Source organism: Nicotiana tabacum, chromosome 15, assembly GCF_000715075.1.
Source record: "Nicotiana tabacum cultivar K326 chromosome 15, ASM71507v2, whole genome shotgun sequence".
In the NCBI taxonomy this organism is placed as follows: Eukaryota; Viridiplantae; Streptophyta; class Magnoliopsida; order Solanales; family Solanaceae; genus Nicotiana; species Nicotiana tabacum.
Window position 1 is genome coordinate 133,764,134 of NC_134094.1, and position 16,027 is coordinate 133,780,160.

General features: G+C 35.8%; 2 protein-coding genes across 2 annotated transcripts; both read right to left on the reverse strand.

Annotated features, from left to right (window-relative positions):
• Positions 1–322: 322 nt before the first annotated feature.
• Positions 323–4,660, reverse strand: LOC107783562 (chaperone protein dnaJ 49). The gene is made up of 3 exons (XM_016604553.2): positions 4,497–4,660; positions 2,018–3,198; positions 323–799 (listed from the first exon to the last, which is right to left on the reverse strand). The coding sequence occupies exon 2, from the start codon at positions 3,066–3,068 to the stop codon at positions 2,019–2,021; it is 1,050 nt and encodes a 349-aa protein (XP_016460039.1). The 5' UTR covers positions 3,069–3,198; positions 4,497–4,660; the 3' UTR covers positions 323–799; position 2,018.
• Positions 4,661–5,800: 1,140 nt separating this feature from the next.
• On the reverse strand, positions 5,801–12,339 carry LOC107783573 (condensin-2 complex subunit CAP-D3-like). Its single transcript, XM_016604561.2, is given in 10 exon segments — positions 5,801–6,650; positions 6,924–7,098; positions 7,168–7,294; positions 7,379–7,493; positions 7,591–7,678; positions 7,773–7,864; positions 8,193–8,690; positions 9,381–10,097; positions 10,771–11,433; positions 11,436–12,339. Coding segments are annotated over 10 exon segments (3,993 nt in total). The 5' UTR covers positions 12,261–12,339; the 3' UTR covers positions 5,801–5,957.
• Positions 12,340–16,027: the final 3,688 nt, after the last annotated feature.

Below are 16,027 nucleotides of genomic sequence, written 5' to 3' on the forward strand. Positions count from 1 at the left end.
CTTTCAGCACATACCTCGAGCTAGAAGCTAAACTTTGAAATTTCTGCAGACGGCAAGCAGTTAAAGTTGCCTTCAACATGCTCCATGGTCTGGTGACCAAAACCTTTGTCTCTCTGAAGAATTTAGGAATAATTAGAAACACATCCACTACAGCATGAGTTTCAACACTATCAATTAGGTGCGTTACAGAGCTAATACCAGGTCATAATCTTCCTCATAAATGGCAATGCAAATGATTCCTACACTCTTATTGGGTAATAAAGTTCATATTTTTGAACACAAACAAGGAGGGGCGTTGGCTAGCTTCTACAACAAATAAATAAATCAAGAACTCCAGGAAAGCTTTGCGTGTATATTTCACTCATCATACAGTTTAACAGCCTGGATATGCATGACTAGCAAGTATACAAAATAACAAGGTTTCTCTCCAGAAGCAAGGTAATCCAAGCCCCGGAAAACTTTCCAGGCTTATTTCATTATATATTGCATTCCTTCAGTTTCCTATGACTACCAGCTGTGTTAGCAGGTTGTGGAAGCTATTAATAGATGAAGTACCCGACCACCGCAAAAATAACAATACTGGTAAATGAAAAGTTTAAATAAGGTGTCAAGCAGCCTCAAGTCTTTCTGTCTTGTCAAGCGAATAGTCATCCATAGCAAGATGAGAACGATGGCTGGTCATAACTTGCGGAAATGAAGCTTCAATACTTGCCTTATCTGCCAAGCCAAGCCCCTTTCTTCAGGGTATACAAAAATGCTCAACTAGCACCTGAAAGCTCCATCCATCTAATCAACAGACCTTGAAGATCAATAGAGCAAAAAGCATCAACATTACAACAGTCTACGATAAAATTCGAGCATTAGATCTTGTGTATACCAGACATGTTTACATGAATTACTATCATGCTTTGACTTTCAATTTACACAGGAAAATAGTTGAACTACAATTCTATCCATCCAGATAACTGCTGGCTAGGTTGCTACTAAGTATTGGGGAAAACCTTCAGAGTGGAAAAAATTTAACAAGCTATGTGCATTACAGTAATTGCAACCTAAGTTGTTCAGCTCGGGTAGGGGTGTCCGATACGGGTGCAGATCTAGAAGTCGGATTCTTCATGATCTAAATTTTAAGGTTCGGGATACGGATCCAAGTACGGATATGGGTGCGGGGATTCGGCTAAAAGTAATTCAAATATCTAAAAATAGAGTTATAAAAATATGTCTAAATTATGAAATATTATGTGGAAAACATATAAGGTATTCTGAGAAGGAGAAATTTTTATTAGGAGGAGAATCCGAGGAGATAAAAGGAAAATGACAGTAGAAACTTTTTATACAAAGTATTCCATTTTCTTCAATTTCACCCTAATGTTTGTTTTGATTTCAAAAATCAATGTATCTGTCCCGAGATTTCTCCGTTGATTTTGGTCAAAGTACCCAAAATCGGTTGACCAGATCCCGTATGGATCCCACACCCACGTCGTGTCGACACGGGTGCGGCACCAAAAGTAAAGAGTCCGAGCAACTTAGATTGCAACAATATCTCAAATAAGGGAATCACACCATTTTTGGCTAATTTTCACACTAAAAGAATCTGAAATAGTTTAAATTGGGAAGGGCCTTTATTTATATTCATGTATACTAGCGGATATCATTCAGAGATGCATGGGAAACAAGGTTGTTGAGCATTTGCGCTAGAATTGCAAAAGATGCATCTTTAACAAGACGGCAAGCCTTAGAAAAACTAAGTAATATATCAAAACCTAAGTTTCATATCTTTCAAGCATTCAGGATAGAAAGATAAAGACGAACGACTATAATTGTAGCTGCCCAGAGTATCCCTCCAACATGTCTTCCTTTTAGATACATACACATAAATTTCTCTAGGTCCTAATGATGACATAAAGCTTCCCAGAATTAACACATATTTTGTGAAGTCACTAAAACTCGGTACAGCAGCAAAGGTTTTTGCATAAAAAAAAGTAATACATAAGAAATGAAATGAAACTTAGCTAACCTCATGCTACTCCAAACGTTTGAAGCCTGTCACAGTGAGGAGTCGGGTACTTCCTGTTCCATTGTCGCCTTTGGAGTTCTATATGACAGTAACGACCAAGCATATTTTTATAATCCCTGATAACATGGTCTTCAATGTTTTCTCGAGCAGGACTATCAAGAGGATATTTCTGATCAAATTCAGGCGATTTAACAAAATATTCTACTCCATGTTCTTCTATAATCTTCCTAAACTGATATTGGTAGTTCTTCTGCAAAGAATACTCAGGCTCCGAGAAAGGAAGATAAGCAAGTAAGATGATAAGCAAAAATGGTAATAATTGAAGGAGGAGAAGCAAGTTAGGCCCAGTGGAACCTAAATCCTCTCTCTGTGGAGCAGCATTTGTTCTTGTCCTGTAAACATGAGATGTCCTAAACATATCAGAACGACCAAAAAATGCCCTGAAAATCTCGTCAGGATCAAAATCATCATCATAATAGCTGTGCCCAGTTCTCCTCCTGCGTCTAACATTATGCTGCTGATTATACTCAAATTCCTCAGCCAAACCAGTCTGGTCATACTGCCTCCTCGAATCATCATCACTCAAACACTTAAACGCCTTAGAGACTTTCTTAAACGCCTCTTCAGAGCCCGGAGCCTTATTTTTGTCAGGATGAACTTTCAATGACAGTTTTCTGTATGCTTTCCTGATCTCCTCAACTGAACTACCCTTCTCTAGACCAAGAATAGCGTAGTAGTCCTTTTTAGTCTTAATTTGCCTAATCAACTGCACGTGTTCTTCTGTATAGTTCCTCTCCCCGTCGGATACATCATCAGACTTGACACGACTCGTGACATTATTCACATTTTCAACATTTCTAACCTCACTTGAGGACCCAGCATTTGACGACTCCAGATTTTCACAAGCAGCCAAAAGATCTTCTACAGATAAATTACTGTTAAGGCGCCGTGCAATTCTAATAAACTTGAGCGCTCTTTGCTTATTGCCAGATGCAATTGCATCCTTGGCAATACCAATGCATTTTAAAGCCTCGTCCTTGTTACTATCCATTCTATTTCAAATCAACTTCAACTCAACTCGACAAGAAACCTTAAACTGAATTTCGGCTCTGAAACAGAAACACAATCTTCTACGGATCACAACACACCCAGAGAAACAAGCAATCACAATTTCGATTCACCTGATTACCAAAATACCAAACAAACTCAGAATTATCTCCCATAAACATGCAATGAGCATTTTACAGTATAGGTTAATATCTATCAATCAAGACAAAATAGACGCAATCCACTAGAGATCATGAGACACACAGAGAAGTGATGAAAAATTCACCTGACTACCAAAAAACATAACAAATTGCTCCAAGATTAACAGACAAGCAAGTAATGAAGCACAATTGTGTTGATCAATAACATAAAATCTGAAAATATTACGAGATGTTACAATTATAACTTGAAACACATGGAATTGTATTACAAATGAACAAATAACCACTGAAAAATAGACAGTATACAATCACATCACAATATTCACAGAGAAGCAATCGCAATTCAATTTACCTAATTAACAAGACACCTAACAAATCAAAATTAAGCAATTTGGCACTGTCCAACATCACATCATTAAAATTGAAAGAAAAAAAAAACTTAAATTAGAGCTTGAGTTGTCTAAAATTGCACTGCAAATGAACGAACGTCCACGAAAAATAAACATTTTACTATAAATCACAATACTCGTAGAAAAGCAATGAGCGCAATTCAATTTATCTAATTACTAAAACACCTAAATTCACACCAAAAAACATGTACTAAAGCAAAATATTGATGGAATATTGACACATATAGGCTTGAATAGTTTAGAATTGTCTTGCAAATATGCATATTCACTGAAAAATACACATTCAAACAGAAATTGTGATACTCGCAGAAGCAGAGATTGCAATTCAATACACCTGATTACTAAAATAACTAATAGTTACTCAAAGTTATCACAGGTGAATGTGTAATGAAGCAAAAAATCAACTAGATATTAAATATTAGGGCTTGAATTGTTTATAACTTTACTACAGATGAACTAAATCCGCTGAAAATACACATTCTATCAGAAAACACAGACAAGCAACGATTGCAATTCAATTCTCCTAATTACCAAAATACCAACCAATTACTCAAAATACACACAAGCATGTAATGAAGCATAAAAAATCGAAGATATACAGAAAATTAGAGCTTGAATTGTCAATAAATGAATTAAATCCACTGAAAATTGCTTATTCTATTATGGATCACAATACACACAGAAAGTCGCGATCGCAATTCAATCTTCCTAATTACGAAAATACCTAAACAATTGCTCAAATTCAAATATAAAAATGTAACGAAGCAAAAAAAAAAATCGATGAGATATTGAAAATTAGGGCTTGAATTGTATGAAATTGAATTGCAAATGAATATCGACTGAGAAATTAATAAAAGTCACCTTCTATCAGAAATGATGTCTGAAAAACGACCGACCGACGGGCGAGCAGACGGAGAGAAGAAAACTGGTGTTTCGTCTTCTTTCGAGAGTCGCGCAGAGGTAAAAATGATAACTATGTGAAGAGTTGGGAGCAGATTTGCGGTCTTTATAGTTGAACCAATTCACACGCGCCACATCACTCAACGAGTCAGTCTTATATTTGATGATGAGTATTTATTTTTGTTTATCTTTTTAAATAAAATCACGTAGATAGATATTTGTATGTGGACTGTATTTGAAGATGCACAGTTTTGCAAAAAAGTCTATCGTATAAAGTATTCGTGAAAGTTATAAGTACAACAAATGATATAGTATCTAATAAAATATTATTTTAACTTCTTTTTTGGGATAGAATAACTTACACATGGAAAGTTACAATTATAATTAAGCAATTTTAACTAACTGGTGTTTATTTTAAAGTAAGTGTTTAGTTGAAAATTTTGTCAAAATAGCACGTTTTTCGGACTGGTAATAATAATAAAAACAGTCAGCGTTTGCAAAGTCGTTGAAAAATAGCCATTGTTTTGCTAAAACACGGAAAGTTCCAGCATAATATGCGAGATTATGGAGCTCCTGCGTATAAAATTATAGCATATTATGTTGGAACTCCAAGACACGGAAAATTCCATCATAATATGCGGGATTATTGAGCTCATGCATATAAACTTACAACATATCATGATGGAACTCCAACACATGATAAAATTCTAGCATATTATGCTGGAAGCTCATATGTAAAAAATTCGAACTCCGACATATTATGCTGGAATATTTTCGGACTTTTAACAGTATTTTTGTTCAGATTACTTTTGAAACTGTGATTATTTTTCAATTACCAGTTGTAAATCTGGCTATCTTTGAATTTCACCCGATAAATTTTGTAAAAACACTTGTCAATTACCAATGGGCTTATAGCATGTAAGCTTCAAATATTTATGGATTCACCGTTTACTTTTTCTAGCCGGTATACATAAATTATACATTGATCATATACAATTATACACATTATACATAGATCATATATATATATTATACATCTGCCAACTATTTTTAGTTTAAGTGGTTGGGCGCGCACCATTCTTAAGATTTTGTTTCTTATTTTTAACCTTATTTCAAATACTCTTAACTTTGCTATGAAGTTGAAGAGTGCTTGAATATATTACATCAAGAAAGAGAATACCATATGCCCATTTTAGCCGTGGAGATGATTTTTTTTCTGTGTGTTCACAAGGATTGTTTCAGCATTACATACTGAGCTACAAAAATATTTACAATGCTCTATTCCTCTTTAGCAAGAAAGAGAAAAGGCAGCTACAGATACATTGCAAAAGGACTTGAGCTTCAAGTTTTCAAGAATGACAAAAAAACTGTCAGCTTAATTCTATCCTACTAATTTCCATTAATGCATAATGGAATGAGAAATCAATTTTCCTCATCAGAATCAAAAGTTGGCCTTCTCCTTAAAGACTCAATCACTTCAGCAGGCATGTCTCTTCTACTAAATGTTCCACCTGAGTTAGACTTGAGCCTAGGTGTCTTCATTGCACTAAGTGGAGGAGTTGATGTTCCCTTATTCACTTCCCTGAGCACCGACCGAGCTGCGACAGCCGCCACTGCATCTGCCACGGCTGAAGCTATTTGTGTATTTCCCTCATCAGATTTCTTGTTTCTGAAGCTTGAATTTGCCATAGGATTACTTGGCGAGCGATAAAGTTCTGATCTTTGCATGGTTGCAACTGCTTCGGCAGCAGCTGATTTTGCCTTCATTGTTTCATATCTTTGCATGTCGTAAACGAGCTCTTTCTGGAGTTGTTTATCAGCAACCAACATGTCATCAATCTCATTCTTGTAATCCTTGAGAAGGTTCCTAAGGCATTCCATGAGAGAACCAGTGAGAGGACTATTTTTGCTCTCGAGTAGACGTTTTAACTCTACAAAGATGGGGATCGTATTCTGGATTAAGCTTTTCTTGACTGCTTGTGTTATTGCTCTTCCGTTTGCTGCTGAGGATGCTCCTCCATCTGCCCCTTCTTCTTCCACGTCCGCTGATTCTGAGGTTGACCCACGGCTAGAGGAAATTCGCATCTCCTTACTAGAAAGAACTTGGAAAGCGTCCTGATCACAACAAAATTTGGAAATGAGTATCAAAACAAGTTTATTTCTCCATTTGGTGAAGGAATCCTCATAATCCTCTCATAAACGGCATGAGATTTAAGCTCACTATTGGTGAACAAAAGACAGAATATTCTATTGTAGTCCAACTCCAAAATTAAGGAAAGACTGTGGACTATGGTGTTAGGCGATACGCACTATATATATCTAAAGGCCGGAAGTCCTTTTTATTTTTCCATTTTATGGGGGCTGAGGTCATTGGTTAGGAATTGATACCTGCAGAACAGACTGTCCGGTTGCATCGTCAATATTAAGCAAACCATCAGATGCAGCAGCAAGGATCTCCGCACATATTTTGGCAAATGTGGCTAGTACGTGTGCTGGAGCCATTTGTTTTAGCAATGTCACATAAATATGCATTCTTGAAGACCTCGACTTCTCATCATTTCCTCTGGCACAAAAGTAAAAGTTAGGAGTTTCTTGTCAATGACCAGATTATAACGAAAGACAACATGCTTACCGTATAGAAAAAATCCGTGTTTCATTTCGTGAATTCTGAGGATTACTACATCCGGTATGAGGGTTGCAGTCATTCAGCACAAACATGGCTTCTACAAAACTATTATAGGCCAAAAGTGGTTCTTTACCTGCAGCGAAATTGCAAGAAAAAGGGAATAATTAGTTTAGCAAGCAGATATATTTTTAACTGCAAAACTTTACAGAGATTCAACCTTTTAATATATTTCCAAATAGATAATCAGCCAATTGTCTTATCTTCTCTGATTCATCAACAAGAGATAACAGGAACCGAAAGAAAAGTACTCCTTTCACCTTGACATAGTCTCTCTGAGTACAAGAGACGACAGACGACAGTTAGCAAAAGAACATCAAGAGCTTGCCTAAATCTTAGAACGAAGAATGGCTTGAGAAGACAAGGACTTACCTGGCAAAGTCTGGATAGAAGTATAAATGTCTGCCTTCTAACAACTTCAGATGAATCACGTAGACTTTTGGTGATCTTTGGAAGGTAACTTTTTGATTAAGAAATATACACAAAAATTATGTCAGGGGAAGCTATATTCACTAAACTGATATAGACATGCTCATGAATACAAATGGACTCACCAGTCAACTAGAGCAGTGTACCGTACCCAGAAATCTGCCATCACTACAACTATGTTGTTGCGGAGGGCAGCACAATCACCCTTTTCAAGCTCCTGGAAAACACAATAATAGGGAAAAATGTCAGTAGCAGAAATTATATTGTAAAGCAACTTTTTTTTGGGCAGAATCTTAATCCATATGAACCAAAGATCTCAGTTTCATCGAACACATCTGTCCCTCTTTGTAGCTAAAAGAACTTAGTAACAGTGATCACATGTTAATGTAATCGTATATTCACCTTCAATAAATACCTAGAAAATCAATCACAGTTATACATATTTTCATTTCCACTCACGTCCAAATGGTCAATAATCTGCAATAGTAGTTTTTTTGAGCCATTTAGAGACCTTGAATGTAGAGCACTGTCAGAACAAGCCATACCTGGACAAACAGAGGAATATAGCGCTTTGCAAGCTTTCCATCAGTGAGGCAGATCTTGGCCATGGTTAGCCAAGCTTGAACATATAAGGAAGGAGCAGTCTGCTTTATGGAAATGGAAGGCTCTGCTGGTTTCTTAGGTCTAGTGCTACTGGTACCGGAAGTAATGATCGTGTGTAAAATGGGAACAACGGTTGATACATTAGCTGAAGGACAAATAATAACTAAAGATCCAATAGTATGAACTGCAGTCATTGTTTGTTGTAGTGTTTTAGAGTGTGATGCCACTGTTCTTTTTCCCTTGCCAGTCGTACCCCCAAATGGTGTGAGAAAGATATCATTTCCCTGTTCTTCCACACTCTTTGACAAGTACGCATCAAGAATTCTAGAAGCTTTGGATAATAGCTGATTTACCCATTTCATAACGAGGCAATCAGCCTCTTGAGGGTTAAGAGCCTTCCGCTTGCACAAAGTTTTGAGTGCGTTCAGGTGAGCACTAACCTGCCACAGTCAAGCCAACAACAGTTCACATGTTTGCATTTGCAAGTTGATTGTTTCTATCCACCAAAACTGCTAATTGTGCTGTCGAACTACATAAATTATTGTTGGCAGTTGATATAATGCACACAGTCATCCAAGTTCTCTCTCATTTGTGAACTGCTTTTGTTGTCCTACTGTTTCACAGTTGAAGTAGGCTTACTAATAATAAAAGCTCGGCTCTTCTCCTCTGAAGTTTCAGTGTGTAATAAAGAACATGTCTTATTTTGCAAAGTTGCTACACCAAGTAATAAAACAAATTCATATGCACCTATTGTCCTCTGTAAATAAAAAAATTTCTAGGCATTTCCCTCGCTAGTATACCATAGTAGCAAGTGGAATTTCCAAAATACTGAGCAACATATCGATTGCTAGAGGTAAGGCATTTTGAAGTTGAAAGTTCAGGAAAGCAGAAACAGAAACATATTCAAGCACTTTCATATCAATGCTTCCTTTCAAGAAAAAAGCTAATTGAAATCAAAGTGCAGGAAATCAGTTAAGTTAAATGAAGCACCTAGATTATTAAGACGTTTGTCAACCCTGTTTGAAGCCGGCTGAAGGAACTCACATGCAAATTACATTTAATACCTTATCAACGGCAAGAAGGGCAGGGCACATGAAAGTATAAAGGAAGATATTACTGATAGCAGATACCTCTGTCGGATGCATGTTAAACTCCTCTAAACGTTGAAGAAGATTATGAGCTAGATCTGCCGCAGGCTCAGGAGGCAGATCCAACGAAACATTAGCAATTGTTTGCAAAAGATATACACGATCTACAGCCCATGAAAAAGTGTTTGATGTGGTATTTAGCCCTTCATCGCTATCATGATCACCAGTGGCTTTATACTTGTCAAGGATCTGCCAATGATGATGGAGGAATTCCCAATCTGTAGCTCGGGAAAGGTATGCTGACACCTCTGAGAGTAGAAACCAAGCACCTGGAGGAGCTGTCCACTTATCTATTGGCATGGAATTGCTCAACCATAGAGATTCAGACGACCTTATGATATTTTGAAGTGTAATTACAATCTTAGGTTTGAGTTTTTTCTTCTTTCCTAAACTTGTGCAGATCTTTTTCACCCAGGGTGTCACCTCTCCATCACATATCTCTCTCAATATACCTAGAACGCCCTGAGGATACAACAACTCCTTTTCCATCTCTATAGTTGCTGCCTTGCCATTTGAATTACTGTCAGATGCATGCTTCACGGAATTGCTGGATCCAACTCTAGAAATCCGATCAAGAACCAATTCTAGGAACAGAGTCTCGCACTCTTCTTGTATGCTAGATTCATTATCAGTTATTAGACGAGGAATGGAATGTAGCCACTCCTTAACTACATTTCTTTCTGTGAATATCCTAAATGCCTGTAAAGCAAGACGTCAAATGAGATCAAACTACATAATAGATGCTTTATCACAAAAATAAATGGAGAGCGTAGTGAATAATCTGATAAATGCAGAACAAATATATTAATTTGACACTGGTATTTCTTTCCTCAAATAAGCGGAGAAGTTCATATCACTCAGCAGTTTGCACCATGACCATGTAGAGATAATGGTAGTGTAATGTATTTTTTCCTTTTCTGGATCAATGGCATCTCCACTCCCAGTTAAAGAAGTGAAAGTTAGAAATTAGAATTAAGTATGTCTAGGGAAGTGTAAGCAGAATTAATCACAGGCTGCATACTAATATGACCCCCAGTTTGTACATGATTAACTTAACATATCTGACCGATGATCCAGGGAACACAAGAAACTAAGTGGAGGTATTTTAACTGTTATCAACATCAACACCAATCAATTAACTGAGCCTGAATTCCAAACTAATCGTTATTAAAATGACTGAAAATTTTCAACATGTATAACTTGCTATCAACCAATGTGTCTTGCCAAAGTAGAACAGTTACAACTTCTCTAACACTAGATTCTGAGTCAAATCTCTCCATTATAGAAACATTGTCCATCACCTATTTAGCTAGATTGCTTAATTGGAATAAGTCAGTGTAGTAACAATATAAATTGCACATAATCACTTAACCTCTGAAAGAGCTGAAATTGCCGCTTTCCTTATGCTAACAAGTGGATCAGAACATGACATGCCCAATGTCTTAAGAAAATCTTCATCTGGAGCACTGTCTGAAAAGGATGTCAACTTAGATATTACAAGAAGAGCAGCCTTTCTGACTGCAGCCTTCTCGTCCATACACCGTTTCTTCAAAATACCATTCATTAGACTTTCCGGCACTTCCTTTCCAACTGAGTCGAACCCCAGAAACTTCTTCAATACTGCTCTTCCCTTATCATTCCCCGAAAAAAATCCAACCAGTTGAGCCAAATTCGTCAAAGCCCGAGCCCTTGTTCCAGCAGTTACATCAGAGCAACGCTGAATCAACGCCTCCAAACAACTCAACCCCCAAGAATTCTCAACCTCAACATCCAACTCCCACCCAAATGGATCCTTTAACGACATCATTAAAGCTGGAATAAGGTCCACAGCTAATAACCTCAGCTGCGGTTTCCCTTGGCTCATCTTCACTACATAACTAGCAAACCTGTCTTGATCCTCAAAGTTCATAACTTTAACCATTTCCACAATGGCTTCAACAGCTGCAGCCCTTGCCTCAGCCTTTTCGGGTGCCTTTTGCACAATGTACCTAGGCAAATTCAGAACTGCTTCTTTTATACCATCCGATTCTTTCGCCAACCCATGATCATTCTATTAACCACAAATTCCAAAGCTAAAGTCTTTGCTGGTGATTTCACCAATAAAATCAGCGGTGTCAATGACTTTAATATCTCAACAGCTGAATTCTTTTGATCCCCATGTTCACTTTTTAGCACTTCACTCAAAATCTGATTACATATCTCACAAAATCTCCCATAATAAACCCCACATATGTCAACTGCTGTAACTGCAATTTCAGCCATAGTTTGTACCAAACTCCTCAAACAATCAGGAAACCGACTCAAATGCACCAAACCTAACACCAATATCAACCTCTCAAGCACAATGAACAAAACCCTAACATCAAATTCACTCTCATTCGCACTATCCTCACTATTTCTCCCTCCTCCTTTTCGACCCGGGACGGCTCGGGCCCTCCCTTTCTTCTTCTTCCCCTGACTACTCGAGCCCGACCCATTTGAGGAAATCGAAAAGGGTGTCTTAAAACCCTTACGAATTGAACGAAGCAGCGAGAGAAAAGCCATGGGAGTGAAGAGTGTGAAAACGGGGGAATTAGGGGTGAGAAGTAGAGATAAGTAAACTTTTGAGGCTAAAAGTGAAATATTTAGAGGTGCTGAGTCCATTGTTGAAGAAATTGAGTTGATTAATGAAGTGGGTGAGATTTTTCTTGAAGATAATTCATCGTAAAAGTCTTCAATATCTAATGGGTCTTTGGTTTTGAGAGTGTGATCTAATAGGGTTTGTAGGTCAATTAGAGCTTGTTCTGAAATGGAGGTTTGAGTAATTTCGAGGTCGTTTACTATTCTTTGTATGGTGTCTTCCATGGAGAATTTGGAAGCCATTGTAGTGGCCTTCTGAAGCTTTGACTTTTCGTCAACTGTGTTCTAATCTGTTCAGAGCTTGCGGTCTTTGAATTTTTGGTTTTCCCGCTCAATTGAATGTGTCTTTGGAGTTTGTATTAAAAGGGGTATCCAAATTCTTTTATTTTTAAATTACGAAAATGAGTGGAAAGATATTGAGAATATGAAAACCTTTTCTATTTTTTTTTTCACGAAATCTTTTTTGACGTTTGTTCGTGGACTTGTAAATAAAGTCTTTCGGCTTGCAAAGTTGGTATTTCTTTAATGAAATTGAGAATAAAATATAACTTGATCATGAATAAGTTGAGATACTTTTTTTTAGTATATATGATTTGCAGTATTAAAATTTATAGTATAATCGTATAAGCGAGAGTCTTATAATATTTATGTTTTCAATTCTCACAACTCCCTTTCCTTTTCCTACAGTGTAATAAGAAAAAAACAGTTGGCGTTGAGGCACGAACTCAGAGCCTTTTCATACTCTAATATTGTATTGAATTATGTGTATCGATTAATTTAAATGTTCAAATTGGTCACACTTAACATTTTCATCTATTTACTTATTTAGATTTATAATAATAGTAAGACAGATATGTGTATATATTAATGTACATTCAATCTTCAACTTCCATTCACATTTTTTAAACATATACAGAAAAAAATTTAAAAGCATATAACTATCTAAACATATCTTCTACATTCGCAATTAATATTTTCAAATAATCTTATTTCTTTCTTTCTTGTTCTATTGATTTTTTTGAGGGCCTCCCGGATCCCATTATCAATAGTATTGTTCTATAGTGGGAGGTATGTCTCGGTTAATACTTCACGTGAGAGTAAACGTTGTAATATGATTTGCAGTTCTAAAGCTTATAGTGTAACTAGTCTCTGGACATGTGCGTTGCACATGTGCTCCATATCAGTTGGTATAGAATTTCTAAAACGATACAAATAATATTAAAACTTGTGCATAATGAGTAAATTTGAAAGGAAAAAGCGCAAGCTAAAATTGATGAATATATTGCCCGCCCTATTTGAATGACTTGTGTTACTGTTATACTTTATAGTTGTAGACAGTCAACTAAAATGATATAACTTTTTCTTATGCAGTTCTTCTAATATATAACATATTTAGCTTGACAATTTTCTTGTTTTTTGATATTTCATCAATACATAATTTTAATGTGAATATGAGCATCGTCAGCTATGTTTTGTAAATGCTTCACACCTTAAAGTTTGTACTTTGTCTTTTAGAAATTGAAGCCTCCTTTTGTCAAACTCATACATATCAAGAAGCTATCGAATGAAAGTACCCCTTCGTCCATTTTTTACTTGTCTATTATACTAAGAAAATATTCATTTTTACTTGTCTAGTTTGGAAAATCAAGAGATAATTTATCCTTCTATACGTATTTTTCCCTTGTTACTAAGTACTACAAAATACTTCCAATTTATTTTTCAATATTTTAAATTTATAATAGTTAAGTTAATTTTTCAAATAGGGGTGGTATAGTAAAATTATAATTTTATTAATTACTTCTTAAGAGGTGTGTTTCGTTAAACATGGACAATAAAAATAACGGAGAGAGTAGTATTTTATAGAGTTATACATAAATTTGATCAACAAATGTGTTTTTTAGGATAGCTAGTAATACAATTTCATAATATATACATGCAACGAATACATAATTATTTGTCATATAAATCTTTAATAATTATTGACATCAGAAAATTAGTGGTATATATATATATATATATATATATATATATATATATATATATATATATATATATATATATATATAGAGAGAGAGAGAGAGAGAGAGAGAGAGAGAGAGAGAGAGAGAGAGAGAATATGAAGGATCAAGTGGCTTAAACTTCAAAGCTCTAAGCCTTAGACTCATAGATATACTTCCTTTCAGATAATTTGGCATAATAATACAATTGAATTGTATAAATGTAACCGTATTATAAAACATAATAAGATAATCGCACGTCAGATATCGGTAGTTTGATGTTTTAGTACTTCATGAAATTTTTAACTTCTAAGTTTAATTTTCAATGACTACAAAAGAAAGAATAATTGAGGTATGACATGCTTAGTAAAGGCATTAAGGCGGGCAATTCTATACTTTAGAATAAAATGTCAATTCTGTCACATATTAAAATGTGAAATTTCATCTCATTGAATTACGAAAATATTTATAATTTAACTCTCTAAACAACCCTAAGCTATATCGATTATCAGAAAGAAACGATTATCCCAAGCAAGTGTTAGACAAAAGTAGCCCACAGTCTGTGAATGTTTATCGCAGATAAAAGAAAAAAAATATATAGCTCTAGTAATGGAACCAGTCATTTTCATAATTAGTCTGGAAAGTAAAGCGTAAATTTATATCTAAAGGAGAAAAGAAAAAATAAACATAACAATCAAAATAAAATATGATAATCAAGAATAAGTGCATCGGATTTAAGATTGCAGGCGTATAAATTATAGTCTATAGATATATGTACTGAGTGTTCTCTAAAGACCGACACAATGAGACTTCCTTTGATCACATATCTGGTGAAGATAATAGTAATAACTGGTTAATAAGAAAAAAATTTAATTGGAAAGTAAAATAATGTAGCCCACCATAAACTTAAGTTCACTGAGATTTCTTTACCTGAGCATTGTAATTGGAGTAGTTGAGCAAATAAAAAATAAAAAGAGCATGTTCTTCTAGGAAAAAGGAAGTTTATGACAAAGAAGAGAAAATAAAAAAATGATGAAGTAATTTGACATTTTGGTGTCTACTTTTATAGTGTAGTAAAGTATGAGTAAAGACTATGCATAAATGTTAGTACTGTAACCGGTAGAAGCTTGATCACGCTCAACTATGCCTCCTAAGAGGTCTAGCGGTCGTTGCAAATATAATACGGTTTACAAGTCCGGAGTCGAATCCCACAGGAAAATAACGTGCTAATTACAACTAATTATTTTGCACGAATTCAAATAATCAACCTTCAGAAATATTATATAATAATTTGAGAGTTTACTAACTAAGATCAAATTAAGTAAAAATGTAATAATTTAGTAGGCGTGTGGACATAAGAATTGTAAAATTCAAAAAAATGGTGAATTTTTTTTTCAAGTGAAAATGGTATTTGAAATTTGTACCTATTGTCACGGAACTATTTTTCTGAGGGTTCGGTGAGGGCAGCGAAGTTAGCTTGACTGCTACTTAGCTTCAGCCCTTAGACAATAAACAACACAATCATGCTAAAGCGATGTCAATCACACGAAAACAAGCAACAAAGCTATGAAAGAAAGAGACCAAGATTTGGGGAGGCAAGTGCCCTTTTCTGTTGTATTATCAAATATATGATGCTTACAAAGAATGAGTCTAAAGCCTATTTATAGAAATTAAAATGGCTATACAAAGGGGGTGGTTGGCAGGGCTGGCAAGGCTGATAAGCAGCCTGGTGCATTCCAGCATGGCAAAGTTAGAAAGGCAGCCTAGAGGGACTTTGCTGTCAACCATGGCCTAAAATATCAAAGATGCTCTCCCACTTTCGGCTGCTTGTTCCTTGGTATGTTGACTTTCTGCCAAAGGTGCCTTTTGATGGCATCTCATGATTTATGTGAGGCCCCAAGTATTTTCCCACTGATGGTTGTCCGAGATTTGGGCTCGGGCAAGCCATGCCGTCGCTGGAATTGTGAAAAATTAATAGGTGTGACGGCGGAGCGGTGCACTCTCCCCAACTTG

What these genes read in the sequence shown, in the direction of transcription:
- LOC107783562 (XM_016604553.2), bottom strand. Translation starts at nt 3,068, where the DNA reads ATGGATAGTAACAAGGACGAGGCTTTAAAATGCATTGGTATTGCCAAG.